The sequence below is a fragment of the Meleagris gallopavo genome, chromosome 2 (assembly GCF_905368555.1).
Source record: "Meleagris gallopavo chromosome 2, MGAL_WU_HG_1.1, whole genome shotgun sequence".
Taxonomy (NCBI): Eukaryota; Metazoa; Chordata; class Aves; order Galliformes; family Phasianidae; genus Meleagris; species Meleagris gallopavo.
This window is the reverse complement of record NC_139405.1, coordinates 109,209,118-109,226,272: the sequence shown is the minus strand read 5'-3', so window position 1 is coordinate 109,226,272 and position 17,155 is coordinate 109,209,118. Positions and strand designations below refer to the sequence as shown.

Below are 17,155 nucleotides of genomic sequence, written 5' to 3'. Positions count from 1 at the left end.
CAGTCAATGCTCTCATCATCCTTGACTGGAAATTTGTTCAGTAAATACTTCGTGCGGTTGGAATTGCACACAATTCTACTAAATAAAAGTAATTCTGATGTGAATGATCAGGCTTATTGGTCTGAAAGGCAGAAAGTAAGCAAAGCTGCCCTTCTGAGGAAAAAACAGGTAAGTTAAGATAGAAGAAAAACAATAATGAAAAAAAGAACTGTAGCATGGAAATCCATTGTGTGATCTTAGTGGATGGAGGCTTTGGTTGGTCCCTAACAGAACAGTGTGCATTAATATATAAAGCTACTCAAACATTTTATCCAGCCCAATAATACTCCCCTGTCACATACTTCATACTTTACTTAACAGTGTAAAACTTACAAAAGCAATAAGTGGTTACAGGAGACTGAACATCTTACCTTACTGATAATTTGAATAATCTCTCCTTCTTTAAAACTCAGTTCATCATTTACGCCTTCATGGGGAAATATTGTCCTGCAATACTCCTTGGCTGAAACAAAGCAGCACATCGTGACATTGCATACCATGGGGACCAAAGTCCTAACAGCTCACTCCTGCTGTTTGAAAGGAGAGCTCAATATTCATACTGTAATCACTCTTCTCTTCTACAGCAGCCATCCAGCACTACTTTACTCACTGTGTCACTCATGTCAGGAGGAAAACAAGATCATAGCAGAATGTAAGGGAGGTAGGTCTTCCCTGATGGGTAAAGCCCTGCAGCCTTTTCACCCATACATCCTTTTTATATATATATATAATATTACACATATATTATAATACACATATTATATAATATTTACACATATACACATCCAATTCTGCTGCTACAAACACTAAAATTGTTTTGACCTATGAGTAGCATATACATAGCTCATAATCCCTTATAACCTCAAAATTATCATAAATTCAACACCTGCAAGCCTAATTAAACACATTCGATTGTTCTATAGTGACCCTAATTGCAGATATTTCAAATTCCCAAGCAGTGCATTTGCTGGAGCTCTGCAGTCAGAACAAGTCGTTGAAGCAAAGGAATCGCTTGGCTGTAACCACCAGAAACCAGAGCTCGTCTGAACAACCAGCTCTGACAGTCACAGCCTCTCTGGTATTAGGAAGAATGACTCCTTTCTCCCATTTGATACACTACAATAACGTACCCACCTAAAATAGAGAAAATTGTTTCAGTTTTCAGATTTTTTCAGATTTGTTTTCCTTTCCTATGCTAGAATAAAAATAACACAAGGAAGGCCAAAATATAATAACATAGAAGTTTTCATTGGAAAGCACTTTTTGCATTACATTTCATTATTACAAACTGATGAATCTGAACTTTGGACTCCCTCTTAATTATGAATACTGACTAAATTTTGTCCTTTCCAATGACTGAGGACTAAGTGTACAGCAGCAGGAATCCCAGATGTTCTACTCAAACACAGTGGGGGAAAAGGGGAGGGAGACAAATAGTGATTTGGATCTCATTCTTTAAACAAAATGTTTTCTTACATATTTGCCCCAGAGGCCACAACAGGCTTCCCAGAAATAGCAGAGGCTCACTAAAATAAGGCACAGCAGTCTAAACATTTAAGAGCTCCCTGTTTAGCTGTTAATATATTGAACACATGTTATTTTTAACTCTCTCAAAATGTAACTATACCGTGGTCTGTATTAAAATAAAACCACTAAGAAACAACACCAAGCTTTCTTTCAAAGGTTACAAGATATTATTGGGTGGTGTCTATAGATATCATCTACTAATGCTCTCCTGTAACACTTATAACTGCCAGACTTAACGTTCCTTTCAGGTGTGCTTACTTCTCTGGGGAGTAGAATCGTAGCATAGAATGGCAGAATGGTTTGGGTTGGAAGGGACCTCAAGGATCACGAAGCTCCAACCCCCCTGTGCCATGCAGGGCCACCAACCTCCACATCTCACAGCAGCCCAGGCTGCCCAGGGCCCCATCCAACCTGGCCTTGAACACCTCCAGGGATGGACGGGGATCCACAGCCTCTCTGGGCAGCTGTTCCAGCACCTCACCACTCTCACAGCATGAGAGTCAACACATCACACACAAGCTTATTTTGATAGATGTTTTGCAACAACAAAACTTAACAGCTAACTGCTCTGACCCCACTCCATCAAACAGCAATCCTCAGCATGCCAGCCAGCACAGAAAGCCATGGACGGCTCGCACAGCCAGGCATTCTGCACACTGTTAGAGATACAGATAAGGCAGGGCTCTTACTAACATCTCTGCCAATCCAAGTGCTCTGTTCTGCCTGATTACACAACCCCCCGACTGCAGGCAGAAAGCCAATGGCCTGTTGTTTGCTTAATTCTGCTAATTATGTACTCCCTTTCATCAAAATAACTGATTTCTGCATAAAAATATACTTGAATTTCCAGAAAATACAGAAGTTGAAAAAACATCTTTATTTGGAACCAGGCAGAATGAGCTGTCCACACATTGCATAGAATCACAGAATCCCAGAACGGCCTGGGTTGCAAAGGCCCCCAGCGCTCACCCAGTCCCAACCCCCTGCTGTGTGCAGGTCGCCAACCAGCAGCCCAGGCTGCCCAGAGCCACATCCAGCCTGGCCTTGAATGCCTGCAGGGATGGGGCATCCACAGCCTCCTTGGGCAACCTGGTCCACTGCCTCACCACCCTCTGCATGAAAAACTTCCTCCTCACATCCAACCTAAACCTCCCCTGGCTCACTTTAAAACCATTCCCCTTGTCCTAACTGAAGTCAGTTTTCCCTTTGGGGCTGACACTCCCAGAAGAGGCTTTGTGTTGGCTGAAAAAAAAAATAAAAATAAAAATAAAAATAAAAAAAGGCATCCCTCTAGACATAAACCTCTAGGCATAGACATGTAATTTGGTTGTTCAATGAAGGCATCAATTCTTAGAGGCAACTTTTGTTATTATAAACAGAAATGCAAAGGAACTGGAACTATCTGGAGAACTGATTTCAACAGAACATAAATATTATACTTTCTGATGCAATAAACTCAGCATACATCTATGAGAGCACACGCACCAGCAATTGCACTGTAAACCCTACCCCTACAGCCATTGCTGTGACCTGGGCCAGAAACCAAGTTCAGGGCCTGCTCACACAGCAATAGTTCCCCAGCATCCCAGCTGGCTGCTAAGAACTAGTCAAAATGAAAGCCAATTCAAGTATGGTAACACAGCAAATGAATGCCAACTGAAAACCCTTGCCTTGTTTTCTTCCTTGCAAATGTTTTCAATTAATTTTCTGCCAAAATGTGAGCAAAAACTCCTTCAGACACGTCCACATTTGTGTAACTCCTCCAAGGCAAAGAACGTAACACACACACAAAAAAAAGACGTACAGAACTACGAAATTTTAAGCAGGAGAAAAAAATAATCTGGTTTGAAATCCAAATACTTCTCCCCATAAAGCCACCACATAACAGCTGTGTTTCCATTCGCCTCACCTTTTGGTTTGCCTTCAGCTTCTGACTTCGGTATTTCTGACGAGTTTTCCATCTTTGTTACGCGGGGAAAGTGAGCGAGCTTCGTGCCAGGAGGATGGTTAGGTGATGGCTGTAGGAACCAAAGAGAACCTGTTAACAGAAGCTCTTTATAAGCTGAGACGGTGTGAATTATCACCTCCGAAACATTCACCAAGATTCTGCATTAAGCACTTAATGCAGTAGCCATAACAGTAACTGCAGTAGGGTTTGAAAAGCATAGCTTTCAAACTGGGAACTATATTGCCATATATACTTCTGCACCGGTATTTCAATCTTCCCAAAAGTTGCTGTTCTACTACTGAAGCTGCCTCTTCTGGCCCAGAAGATAAGTAGTCATTTAACAGCTCTGCTGACAGTAACTCAGTGTCCGCATTTACTTGGCACTGGGATACAGCAGGAATCTTCAGTAGCCACACACCACCTCAGCTGAAGAGTTGATTTGTTTTGAACCTACTGCCACGGATATAAGAGCATATGAAAGTCTGCCCTAACTTCCCTTCGCTCCCAGTGATTCACAGCACACAACCCAAATAAATAACCATCCAACAGACACTTTCTGCCACACCACGAGATGCTTGGGTATGAAGTCTCAGAGTGAAGATCGAGCCAAAGTAATTGTTCCAGTGCATGACATATGCTGAGCTGTTGGGAAGACTCAGCTTCAATTGCATTCATTTGTTCATAGCCACAAGAGCCACAAACAGAATATCTTACAGTCAGTGCAAACCCGAGCACCCCAGTGGTGCTACCAATGTGAAAAATCCCATTGCCTTTACTTACCCTATGCCTTGCTATTTACAATTAAGCTTTGCAGACTTACCACTGCCAGAGAGACCAGAGTTCCCCTCCTCAAACACAGCTGATGGCTGTGTGCTGGTGCTGACATGCCATACAATAAGCTACCTAAGGCCATCTGCGACGTGCTGAGAGCGCTCACGCAAGTTACTCCTCTCCATAAAGGAAGCTCTAAAATAACCCACCTATGACATCGAACAAGTCCAGTATGGAATCTTCCTAACTTCCCTCTTTCCAAAAGGAGATGCAATTAGAAGTGTGAGAGGAAGTTTAGGCAGACAGGGTATAAATAACCCAAACCCATGCAGGATGCTGAAGCTAACTGAAAGGCACAAACATCTGAAGTGCTCAGAGCGCTCAGTCTGCCTGTGCTGAGCAGTCCCTGGAAAAAAGCCTTCTCTGCTCTACAGTTTCCTGACTGCCTTTTTTCCCCTGCTGGCATGAAGATGGAGGATACCCATTCGGTCCCCCTCCACTGAAATCCAAAGTGAGTTGAGCAGAAATCTGAAGAAAGCATCCATTTTTGCAAAGCCTTGTGAGAATTATCTCTGCGGGGCTCTTCATGCTCTCCTCAGGCACGTCGGCCTTTGGGAGGACTTTGGCAACAGGCGTAAGTGGAATATTAAATGCAAAACTCAACTGTTTATTTTATTGCCTCTAAGCTATGAGAAACTGCTTTCTCACTTCATTCCCCATCTTCCGAGAAAGAGCCCATAACAACACAAACAAGGCAAAGAACAAAATAAAGCACCAATGCATTTCAGCGTTCATGTAGTCAAATAACACAGTCCAAAACAGCTTAGCAGATTTCTTATCAACTGAATGTATATTTTAGGTAAGATCTCCCACTCCCAAGATATAAGCTAGAAAGTAGGGAAAGTTGCCTTTCGCAAAGCAATCGTGAACAGTCCATGCAAATCGAAAGTTATGACCTGAAATTCTGACAGCATTTACACAAAGGTGGAGCAACTCCCATGGATTCCTGTTTGAGGAGACAAAGCCTGAAGGGAATGCAGATCAACGTGCCTTCCCTCGGGCCTTGCAACCCCCAGAGCACAAACAGCACATTGGTAACTTCAGTTTTCTGAACCACCTCAGGATTTCACTAAACCCAGAAGAAAAGAGGATGCACACAGCGTTACACTGGATGAGCATCTCTCGTAGCACTGCTACCAAGAAGGTGTGGGGCAGAAGGGCCAACATATTACAAGTGCCTGCCCCTCCTCTCTGCCTGCCCTCCTTTCACTCCCTGCCCTGCAGCTCTGCAGTTATTTCTGGGCAGGCAGAACAGTCAAATCAGTCAGGACTGCCTTTTCCAAAAGCAGCATTAATAGTCCTAACACAGAAAATATGCATATATATGAATTTTTACAAAGGTTTTAGAAGCTTTCTTGAATTGATCACTTGAATGAAAACTGAAATACTGCATTACCTCAAATGGCAAAAGCAAAAACCCATACAAAAGTTCTCTGTGTACACATGCAGCTATAAGCACTGTGCTGTGCTTGTAGGGGTAAGCGCTCTCTTGGGTTCATCACAACAGAACTGAAGTAAAGTATATAATGTGATGTGTGTAGTATCTCCTCAGCATTAAGTTAGGTGTGGAGAAGTACCCCTTTCACCACATACTCAAAAAAGGGGAAAAGCAAGTGAAAGAGGATGCAAAACTGTTAAAAAGTGCTTTTCAGACTTGCACAATCTGCAGCTTATGGCAACATCAATGAAGCCAAAAATCTGGCAGCATTCAGTGCAGGACACTTCTGCTAGTTACAAAGCACCATACCCAGTGCTGTCTCTCAACATCCACCACAACACTGAAGGAAAACCACAAAACGATATTCCTTGAAGAAACTCAGCAGCCCAGCGCCAGACTACCTACAAAGTCAGTTAAAGAGAAAAGAATTACCAGAGACTGCTGTAGATACAGAATCACAGAAAGACCAGGGTTGGAAGGGACCTCAAGGATCACGAAGCTCCAACCCCCCTGTGCCATGCAGGGCCACCAACCTCCACATCTCACAGCAGCCCAGGCTGCCCAGGGCCCCATCCAACCTGGCCTTGAACACCTCCAGGGATGGACGGGGATCCACAGCCTCTCTGGGCAGCTGTTCCAGCACCTCACCACTCTCACAGCAAACAACTTCCCCCTCACATCCAACTGAAATCTGCCCTCCCTCAACTTCCAACCATTTCCCTTGTCCTGCCAGATGTGTTGGATGTGTTGGAACAACTATTATGTCCTAAACCACCAGGCTTTGAAAGCACAGTTTTCACATTAGCTTAATTTTCCCTCTCTGCCTTTTTTTGTTTTGTTTTGCTTTTTAATGCCAAACATTTGAACAGAACTTTTTGCCTCTACAGTGGATATTCAAGGCCAGGCTGGATGTGGCTCTGGGCAGCCTGGGCTGCTGGTTGGCGACCTGCACACAGCAGGGGGTTGGGACTGGATGAGCGCTGGGGCCTTTGCAACCCAGGCCGTTCTGGGATTCTGTGATATAACTCACAGAAGTTCGGGGGTTTTTGCTTTGTTTTATAGGTAAGACTCTACTCTTTCCTTTTCCATGGTACCCCTCGGAGGATTACAGTCTGATTATTGAACAATACTAATAAACTTTATAACAAACAACACCTATACAATATTTGTTCTTCAGATGTCAGGTTCTTTTTTTTCCTCCTTTTTTAAATACAGGAAACCCAAAAAAAGACTATGAAGCACTACAAACCTTATCTTGCTTTTTATCCTCTGATTCATTACTGGATAATCTTGTCTTAAGCTTAACTGAGCCTTCTTTAAAGATATCTCCAAACCCAACGCCTCGAATTTTCTTTGGCTGTGCTGGTCCAGATCCAGGTTCACTTTCATTCCCAGGAGAGGGCACAGGTGAGGCAGGACCACTGAAAACGGGCTCTGATAGGAGAAAAAAAAAATAAGAAAAAGAAAAAAAAGAAGGAAAAAATAGTTGTTTTTGTAGCTGAAAATGTCTTTGCTCTTCAGAGGAAAAACAGAAGAGAAACAGCTGTGTGAATTGCTCTTGCAAACAGTTTCCTACAGCTGTAATCCCTCACGTTCTGTTCCAGCTGTACATTGAACATAAGTCCATTTGAAATGATGCCAACATTATATTGAGTATTCTGACAACTAACTTGTTTGCCCATTAATATTTCTTGCCCTTTCAAATATAATCAATGTTCCCCAGTCTGTTATCTTTTCTGCTAATTTCTGTGAACGTGCAGCACAGCTATAGCTGCTAGAATCAATAAAGAATATTAATGACCTCAAAGACTGCTGTGTTTCAACAGCCACAGCAAAGCAAACTGATGCACTTCTAGAGACTGATGTCTCTCCAGGAACCAAGAGCAGCTTTGCTATTGCTCAAAACAAGTACTAAAAAATAACCCAAACAATTTCGTTGTGAATTTATTTAAATATTTAATGTTATTAAAGTACTATTATAACACGTTCAACATTTAAATCAGATAAAGCTGCTTGAAATTGTTCGCTGGTAGATAACAAAAGTGTTCACAATTTTGTCCCAACTTCCAGATATAAGGGACAGCATTTACTCACACTCCTACAAACTAATATTTGCAGGCATGCCATTGCCATAGTGCCTCTGAACACAACACCTCTGAAGTAGGGTTTCAAGGCAGCAGACCAAGTAACAGCTACAGACAGTCTGCTTCCACCTCAGCTACACAGCCACAGGGGAACAGCTCAATTTTGAATTGCCTTACAAACAGATCAAGCACTGTTCCAGTGTCCATTTTTGTATTTCTCAGACAGTACATCAAAAAGATTTTATTCTTAGAATCAAATATAAGGTTGTACAGCCACAACGCTCCAAATTACACCTGAGGTTTAAAATGACTTTGCTAAGGGCTTAGGACAGAACAGCACACCACCTGCATCATCCAGAGCATCCTGTGTTTCTCCATCATCCGCCAATTCCAACTCTTTCACAAAGTTAGAAGGAAACAACCCCAACTTGCCGTTCAGCGTTCCACTCCACCAGCCTTCCTCTATCTGCATGGAAATAGTTTGCATATTACTAACTAAGAAAAAAAGGAGATTTAAATGTAACCGTCACTGCAACGTTTAATTATAGCAATCTAAGCAATTTAAGAAATGCTTATCCATTGCATTCACACTTCTAAAACACCATGAACAATTTTGGAAACATCCATTGACCGTGGCTTACCTTAAAAATAATAAAATAGCATACCAAACACATAGAAACAGTCACCAAAAGTGAGAGCAAGTAAATCATTTACTGTCATTTCCATCTCTATAGCATCGTTCCTACCATGAGATCAGTCCTACATCACACAATCCAGAACAGCAAAACGTTCATCTCAGGAACAAACAGAATATCAGGAATTATTTCTTTAACAGGAGAAGAAAAGACTGCACTATTTGTGAAATAAAGACAACTAGCAGTCTGGCTTCCTAAGGAGACTTCTGTGCAGTTTTGCTGCCAGTCTGTACCGTCCAGTTCCCATCAGTCTGATTTCCCCTGGCTTTGCATCTGTTGAATCTGTTGTGTATTTTGATAGAAGATAAACCCTTCTGGATGCTGACGCTAGAGATGACCATTTCAGGACACCTTGCATTTCAAAATCCTACTACAGGGCACCATTTCCACAAGAAGGAGGCACTGCTCTGGGACACACATCAGTACTTTCTATTAATTTCACCAAGTTATTTCTATAACAGGACAGCACTCAGACTTCTGAGCAAAAGGGAAAAAAATGACAAACATCTTTGCTGGTCTGAATTCTTTTTTAATGATCCAACAGTGAGGGCTGTGCACATACCATAAACAAGCACATTATTTGGTTCTGTACCCAGCAAGAATGGAGGAAAAGACACAAAGGAGAAAGAAAAGGTTTACAGAAATCTTAGAACTATCATTTGTTCGTGTGCCCTGCATGCATAGCCCACAAGTTCTGATAACAGAAAACCCTGGTTAATCAACCATGCTGCACACAGCTCTTCTTCCCTGTTCCTGAGCCTTACAGCCAGCCTCCTTGATGCTAGTCAGGTCATTCCTGAAGCCATCTACCTCCAGCCTTCAGCTCACCATCAATAGGACAGGATGTGGGACCAGAGAAGGGCTGGGAGGAGGGAGCTGCATTATTTGTCTGCCTATTAGGAATTAAGTAGTTTAACTTTTCTTTTCTTGGAACAGTTGTCAAAGTTATACATCAGCTCATCAGAGCAAATGAATACAATTCAGTCACTGAGAACTGTGCTGGATGTGGCTCTGGGCAGCCTGGGCTGCTGGCTGGCGACCTGCACACAGCAGGGGGTTGGGACTGGATGAGCGCTGTGGGCCTTTGCAACCCAGGCCATTCTAGGATTGTTTGATATGAATATGGAAACTGCACTGCATTCACGTGTAAACTATACACACAGAAAGGTAATAACAAAAAACCAACAAGCAATCCATATAAATGAATCTCAAGAAGCTTCACATACATACTTTTGAACCACTATTCTAAGTGGGTTTCCCTTTTTTTGTTACTTTTGTTTTCAAATAAGCAGGTGTGTTCTGAGCACCCATTCTGAGGGATTGATTACTGGACAAGCATTTTCCTAGGCCAGCTATCCTCATGGTACTCCATGGAAGCACACAACCTGGGAGGAATTTGCTCTTCTTTGAAAGCTGCACAGGGTGTGGGAAAGGGATCAGCAAGGGCACAGGAAACAAGCAACAACAGAAGAACAAAACCAGAGCATGTCCCCAAAAAACAGTTGCTAAGAGCTATGAAGCCATGACTGCTGTAACCAGCAGCTTCCACAAATTAAGCTACATAGGTTATCCAGGAGCACCCCTTTACAAAATGCCCATAATGGTAATTGTGACACTGATGTTAGTGAGCAGTTTACCAAGACACTTGCTTAAGCTAGCAGTGACTGCTGTCTTCATTCACAGCTAACAGAACAAATGGTAGAACTCAGTGGTGCAAACGCATCTGGGAGAATAGCTATGTCCTTACCAAGAGAATGGGAACATCACTCCTGGCGAGCACTGGGATCCCATTCCCCTTGTCCTGTCACCACCCACCCTCACAAACAGCCGCTCCCCCTCCTCTTTATCCGCTCCCTTCAAGTACTGGAAGGCCACAATGAGGTCTCCCTGCAGCCTGCCCTTCTCCAAGCTAAAAAATGTTCTATTGCTGAGAACACCAAATACTTCCCCCCTACACTTCCAGTATTTTTTGATTCAGGATGGGAACCTGGGAGAAAGAACTCCTCAGTTATTTGCTTTACCTTCTAATATACTGCTTTAAATGCTGTATTTCCAACATTCTTGTAATCAACAGTTAGATGAAATTTAAAAATCGCTTTTGGCCACAGAAGAAGAAAGCAGCTCTGTAACACAGCTCACCTCCTCACTGATGTCAATCACATCCCCCACCTTGAGCTCCAGCTCATCTTCGTTCTGCGGGAGGTACTCGAAGAGCACTTTGCACTGCCGCTTCTTGGGCTCTGACGGGAGGGAAGCAGAGAAAAACAACACTTAGAAATGAAAGGTACTTTTCCCTCAGCTCCTGAGGGCCAGATGTGACAAGAACACTTGTCTGTGTTCATAGCCCAACAGCTATGAAATATGCTTCTGTTTTTCCAGTGTGTCATTTCAGCCTAACAAACTTAGATGCAGCTTGAAAACAATCAAGCACCTCACACTGCTAGTTACAGATGAGCAAATACTACACAGACAACTGCTAACATGCTATAAAAAAAACATGTTGACACAAGCAAGTCAGAGATGCCCCCAGTGCTATGAATTTCAAACTATTTCCTGAGCGAAATCCACAAAAATGACTGTTGGTTGCAGCATTAGCCCTTGTTTTGAAACGAAGTCTGCAGGTTTGAGCCTCCTGTCCTTCAGCAGTCCTGAAGGAAGTGACCAACGCTGTGCTCTTCTCCGTGCCAATGGCAGCTTTTGCTTTCTGCCCTGTAGCAGAGATCCCGCTAACTTCACATCTGAGGAACTTTCAGAATGCTTTCACATTTCTGAAACCTAAATGTATTTCTGAATACAAAAACCATTCTTTGCCAGTGCAAGTAGGGTCAAGAAATCAAGCTAACGCATTAATGAGCAGGGTAAAGCAGAGCAGGGTAAAACAGAGGCAAAACTAAAATAAGTAGCTACCTGTAGATGTTTACCACAAATAATTAAAACAGTTCAGACATTAAAATAACAAAATGACATCGTAATGGGGGAAGGTGCTAGTGGCTTCCAACACTTCCTCCAGCCAGAGGTGGAGCCCACCATCACCCCGCCATGCTGCACGTATGCTACAGTGCTGCTGTGCTCACAGGGTTTTTGCTTTTTGCCTTCAAACAGAAGGCTGTGCCTTGAGCCCCTCACCCAGAACAGCCAGCATGCTTCTGAAGGCAACTGTCACCAGCAGCAATGATCCAACACACCTGCTTGATATAAAATCATGCTATTTTCTCCAAGTGCTAAGGCTTACAGGACCCTGTTCTAGTATTTCTATACTCCCTTACATGAGCTGATCCTGCCTCCCAAGCTGCTTTATTTAGCAGAGTGTTGTTAGATTTGAGGTAGTATGTGGTTGGACTTGATCTTCAAGGTCTTTTCCAACCTGAGCAATTCTATGACTCTATGATTTATTACAGGAGAGCTGAAAGTCTGACCTCAGAAGATCAGAAGACTGTCAACATGCAGTGCTCTCAGTACAGAGCAAACCAGACACTGAGTAACATAGCAGCATCTGAGAGGGACTGGGAAACTGAGGACCTCAATGTTGGTGTACAGCTTCAGCTCTAGAGAGCAAAAAATCAGGAAATGAGAACATGAAGCTCTGTGAGTTAATTTCTAATAACATAATTGGTCACATTATACACCTTTCTTTCAACTCATCAGCCCAAAATGATTATTACCTCAGTAGTAATTGAAATTAACAGTTACAGGCCCCCACTACCTCCTACTATATTTCCAGGGTTCCTTCTTTGGATGAGATTACTTGATACTAAAAATGGTCAATTAAAAAGCTACAAGGCCATATTTCATATACATTTGATTTTAGCTTTCTTTTTCACATTGCAATGCTACTTAATCTAAGAACAAAGCAGGTGTATTTCACATCTAGAACTCTCTCTCGCCTGCAATCCATTTTCAAAATACTGCCTTCCAGCTGTGCTAATTGCCAGGCTGACCTGGGAAGCTCCCTGAGCAGCTCAGGAAGCAGAACCCAGCCTCACACATCGCCTGGCAGCCACCACATTGTTCTGCCCATTTCCAAAGCAATCTGTTTTTCCCTGTGTTTGTTCCGTGCAGGGCAAACCAAATGTAGCACTTGGTTAGCACAGCTAAGCACACCTTCAGTATTTTCATTTCCCTGAATAAATGCACCAAACTAACAGAAAGAAATGCTGCCCAGAGCCTGATGTACAACAGCTGCGTTCAGTGGGAGCCATCCAAGGCCAACATGGGACTTCCCATCACAGCTCAGCTTCTATAGCCATCCCACCAACATCCGCCTCTGACCATCCGTCGAGGGCCAACACAATGAAATAGGAGGCATTACTTTCAGAGCAGCCCTCGTAGAATTTTGAACACCTGCAACCCCTGCCTGGTAAAGTTTTCTCCTCTAGTTTTTAGGTACTTTGATTTAACCGCTGGCATTACAACATAGAAACTACAAACATGGAGGCACCAATTTGCACTCCTGACCATCCTAGGGGTTCCAGTTACAACCAAAAGGAAGATCACTACTTTTTCCTATACTCCACTAACTCCATGTTATTTCATACCAGCAGAAACTTACCCAATAAGAGGAACCTGAACTAGAAAGTATTTCCTATCAAACAGCCTTGAATTTGTAGCAAAACTTATCTACAGTACATGTACTTACACTACTGAAGTGACCCAGGAAATTTTTAATTACCATGAACAGGCTTTCAGTTCTCATTTGGATACATTACAATATGAACCGAGCTCACATGAAATTCAATAGCAACAGTGACTTTTCATTGCCTTCTATGCTCATCAAAATAGCCAGGCAATGTTCTCTGGGATTTGGAAGGGGTCTAAATTCTGCTCCTGTAAGAATTCATCCTTACCACCATTAAGAAAACTATATCATCTACCAGAACAGTCTGGCTTAGAATAAAAAGCTTGGGCTCCTATGTCTCCAGCACATCCTTAAAACTGAGTCAGGCATTAAATAATTAATGTTTACTAAAAAAGACTCATCGGCAGCTTATGCAATTGAAAGAACTCTAAACACTACGTACTCTTCTTGAAGCTCTTGGACGGCGGATGAGGCTGAATTCCTCCTGCTGGAAGCCCATAGGTGCAAATACGCTGCACAAGGCTTGCTACATTGCCAGATTTCTCCCTTCTGGGTGGCAGGGCATCATCCTTGGGCTCTACATCCTTCTTAACTTCCTGAAACAAGAGATATAAAAGATTGAGAGGCCATCGAAATTACCCAAGAGGTCAGTGTTTATAGTGAGGTACTCTGAGAGACTTCCCATACTTACCGTTTGGTGCCTAATGATGTACTATACTCAAAAACCATGGCATTCTGCATCTAAAGGAACTAAAGGCCATTATAAACACGACCCTTGCATAGGACCACATTAGGAACTGGGTAAGTTACGTGCCAAGAAAATTCAGAAACAAAGGCAGCACTTTAGCCATCAACTCCAACCCTTGGAAAAGCAACTTCGAGAAGTCCCATACCACAGGTTTTTAGTTCATATTGGAAACTAGAAACAAAATACAAATATGAGCTCAATGACAGAACCGCAGTGTAGTGAGTTAATTAAACAATATTCACGTACATAAAGCTGCATTATGTGATCATCTCTGACTCAGAGCTCAGCAGTTGGTTACTGACAGGATGTAAGGATACTGCCACAGAAAGGAAAAGAAAGTAACGTGCAGAGAAGGACAGACATTTTGCTGATACCACTGGAATTAACAGGAAACAGTTAACATTTCAATTTAGAAAGAATGTAGCAATAGGAACAGACACCTACAAACCAGAAAGAATCAGTTCCTGACAGAAAAGCCACTGACTAAGCAGCCATTCCAACACACAGCTCATTTCACGAGACTCTACCTAAAATGAATGAATGCTCTGAGCACAAGAAGAGACCCATCAGTCAGATCCATGCTCTGGTCAGAGCACAGCTCCCAACAGCAGCAGTCTGAGATGCTATTCAGAGACAGCCAGCATGCAATCTTGGGCACTTTCTGCTGTCTGACCTCCCAGCTCTCCCGGTCACCCATAGGGGTTTCAATTAGGAAGGTCTGTTCCTTCAGTCCCTTCGATGTCTGCAGACAAATCTAATTCCTTTCTCAGCCCATGATCCCGTCTTGGTGATAAATAGCAGACACCCTCTGCTAACATGAAGAATCCCCTCCTACCAGCTGCTTTAAGCTGACACCCTCCCACTCCCCTTTAGTTTAGCACTGCCTCCAAAGCCACGAGAACCTGGATCACGTCCCCTCAGCTTTACCCTTGCAGCTGCAGTCCCTGCCTTGGCAGCTCCGATGTCACGAGGCAGCTGCTCCATCCCCGTGACCATCTATCTATTCCCTCTGCTCAGCAGCCTTCCTCATGAGATCCTGTCCATCTTCAGGCTGCCACTTCACTCAGAGTTAAGGATTTTAGAGAACTGGAAGTCACAACGCCAAATGTTCACGAGCCAATGCTCATCCCAGCTAAGATTTTCCTATGGACACAGCACAGGTTGTTTTTTCTTCTATCCACAGCTTGGATAGAAGATAGCGGCATTTACCAACTTCATGCTCATCTACCACCTTCTCACTGCCCAGCTCCCCACCATTAGCACAACGTTTAACTAAGACTGTAACAAGACGCAGAAAATGGGGGTTTCCACTGTGAGATCCTCTCCGCACATCACAGGGGATGCAGAACAAAGCTGGTACCACGACTGGCTCCTCAGAGATCCCTCGGCACATCACCCTGACAAAGCACCACAAGTCCACTTTACCTTGGCCCACCAGTCCAGGTCCCTCTGTGGTGCCTTCCTCCCCTCAGGCAGATCAACACTCCCTCTACTTGGTGTTCCCTGCAAACTTACTGAGGGTGCACCCAATCCCCTCATCAAGATCGTTAATAAAGATGTTAAATAGAAGTGGCTCCAGTGCCGAGCCCTGGGGGACACCGCTCTGGGCTGCCGACTGGATTTAACTGCACTGACCACAGCTCTCTGGGCCCGGCCATCCAGCCAGTTTCGCCAGCAGAGCGTGCGCCCATCCAAACCATGGCAGCCAGCTTCTCCACAAGGATGTTGTGGGGAGTGTCAAAGGCCTTACTGAACTCAGGTAGACCACATCAACAGCCTTACCTTCATCCACTGCGCGGGTCACCTTGTCATAGAGTGAAACCAGGTTTGTCAGACAGGACCTGCCACACATAAACCCATGCTGACTGGGCCCGGTCCCCTGGTTGACCTTCAACTGGCCTGTGATGGTTCCCGAGATTATCCATTCCATAACCTTCATATTCATATAACCACATACCCATATATTATGAATATTATAATATTCATATATTATTTATATATTCCTATTTCAAAACAACAGAAGCAATACATATATACTCATTAATATCACCTGAACACTCAAACAAGAGCTTTCAGACTGTAAAAGACACGCATGGATGAAAGTGCAAGAAACATATCCACCAGGATACAGCTCTGCTGCCTTCTGGAACATTAAAATCCTGAAAGTTCCTTACTGCTGCTGTCCAGGCAGAAAACAGAACGGGTCTGGAAATCTGTTCATGAACTTCACAACTAACAGTTCTGAGCACCTTCCCACTTCCCAGAAGGGCAGAGTAGAGTAAGACTACCGACAGCACAGTTTTCCCTCTCGCTCGTTTCCGTTACATAAGGATGCTTTTCAGCAAACAGCCAAGTCATCCCGCATCTGCTCTCCCTCATGCTCAGAGAACTCTGCCCTTAAGGTCTCAAGTTTTGCACAGATTCTATCTACCAAGTGAAACAGAAAGACTCCAAAAAAGAGAGCACTGTGACCACCTCCCATTAAACACCCACCTGGTGCCCACCTGCACAGCCTGCTGTAGGGTGCTGCTGTAGCAGGGGTTGGGCTCAGTGACCTCTTGAGGTCCCTTCCAACCCCTGTGATTCTGTATGGAAGCACGCATTCCAAACAGACACATCACTTTTTGGCAGTGCACGCATTTGTGAGCAATTATTTTCAAGGATGAGATGCAGGAAGAGTAAAATTTCATCAAAAATCTCTGACAAACACCTTGAGACCTCACTACAAATAGCAGCCACTGCCACCAAACCAGGCTGAGGCGTTAGTCAAACACCCCACTAGTTTTGTGGTTTTCCTGCCTCCTATTTTCTTAATAAAAAATATTTTGATTCAAATAAATGGTGTTAAACATGTCAAGTACATTATATAGTTTAGGAAGGCCGCTCCAGAAGTAATGCCTCTCATTTTATGATGTTGGATCACAGTGTCGGAGGTGCATGTTGGTGGGATGGCAGCAGAGGTTGAACCTTCCCACCAATATTCCATTCCATGTTGTTGCTGTGTGACAGATGGCAGCAGAGGGCAGGCTGACACAATGGTGTCTGCCATGGGAGTGCAGATGGAGCAATGAAGTGGAACTGAACTCCTGCATGAGGAAAGAATGGCACCCACTGACATTCACTGATGCTTTTTCCCCCCCAGTGAGTGCAGCATACAGGTTCTGATTCATTGCCTGTGAAAACACACAGCTCATGGTGGTGACCATATTTAAAAATAGCACTTTGCAGCTGACTATGTGCAACATCAAACAGTGTTGTTGTGCTCCTTG

General features: G+C 43.5%; 1 protein-coding gene across 3 annotated transcripts in view; it reads right to left on the bottom strand.

Annotated features, from left to right (window-relative positions):
- The window catches only part of CD2AP (CD2 associated protein), a 65,755-nt gene that overhangs the window by 15,379 nt on the left and 33,221 nt on the right, over positions 1-17,155 (bottom strand). For all 3 annotated transcript variants that reach the window (XM_085218409.1, XM_085218410.1, XM_085218411.1), the window contains 6 exons: positions 13,581-13,734; positions 10,702-10,802; positions 8,213-8,333; positions 7,033-7,217; positions 3,476-3,584; positions 411-502 (listed from right to left, as the gene is read on the bottom strand). In XM_085218409.1, the coding sequence (XP_085074535.1) occupies positions 411-502; positions 3,476-3,584; positions 7,033-7,217; positions 8,213-8,333; positions 10,702-10,802; positions 13,581-13,734 (762 nt within the window). The remainder of the gene's footprint in view (positions 1-410; positions 503-3,475; positions 3,585-7,032; positions 7,218-8,212; positions 8,334-10,701; positions 10,803-13,580; positions 13,735-17,155) is intronic.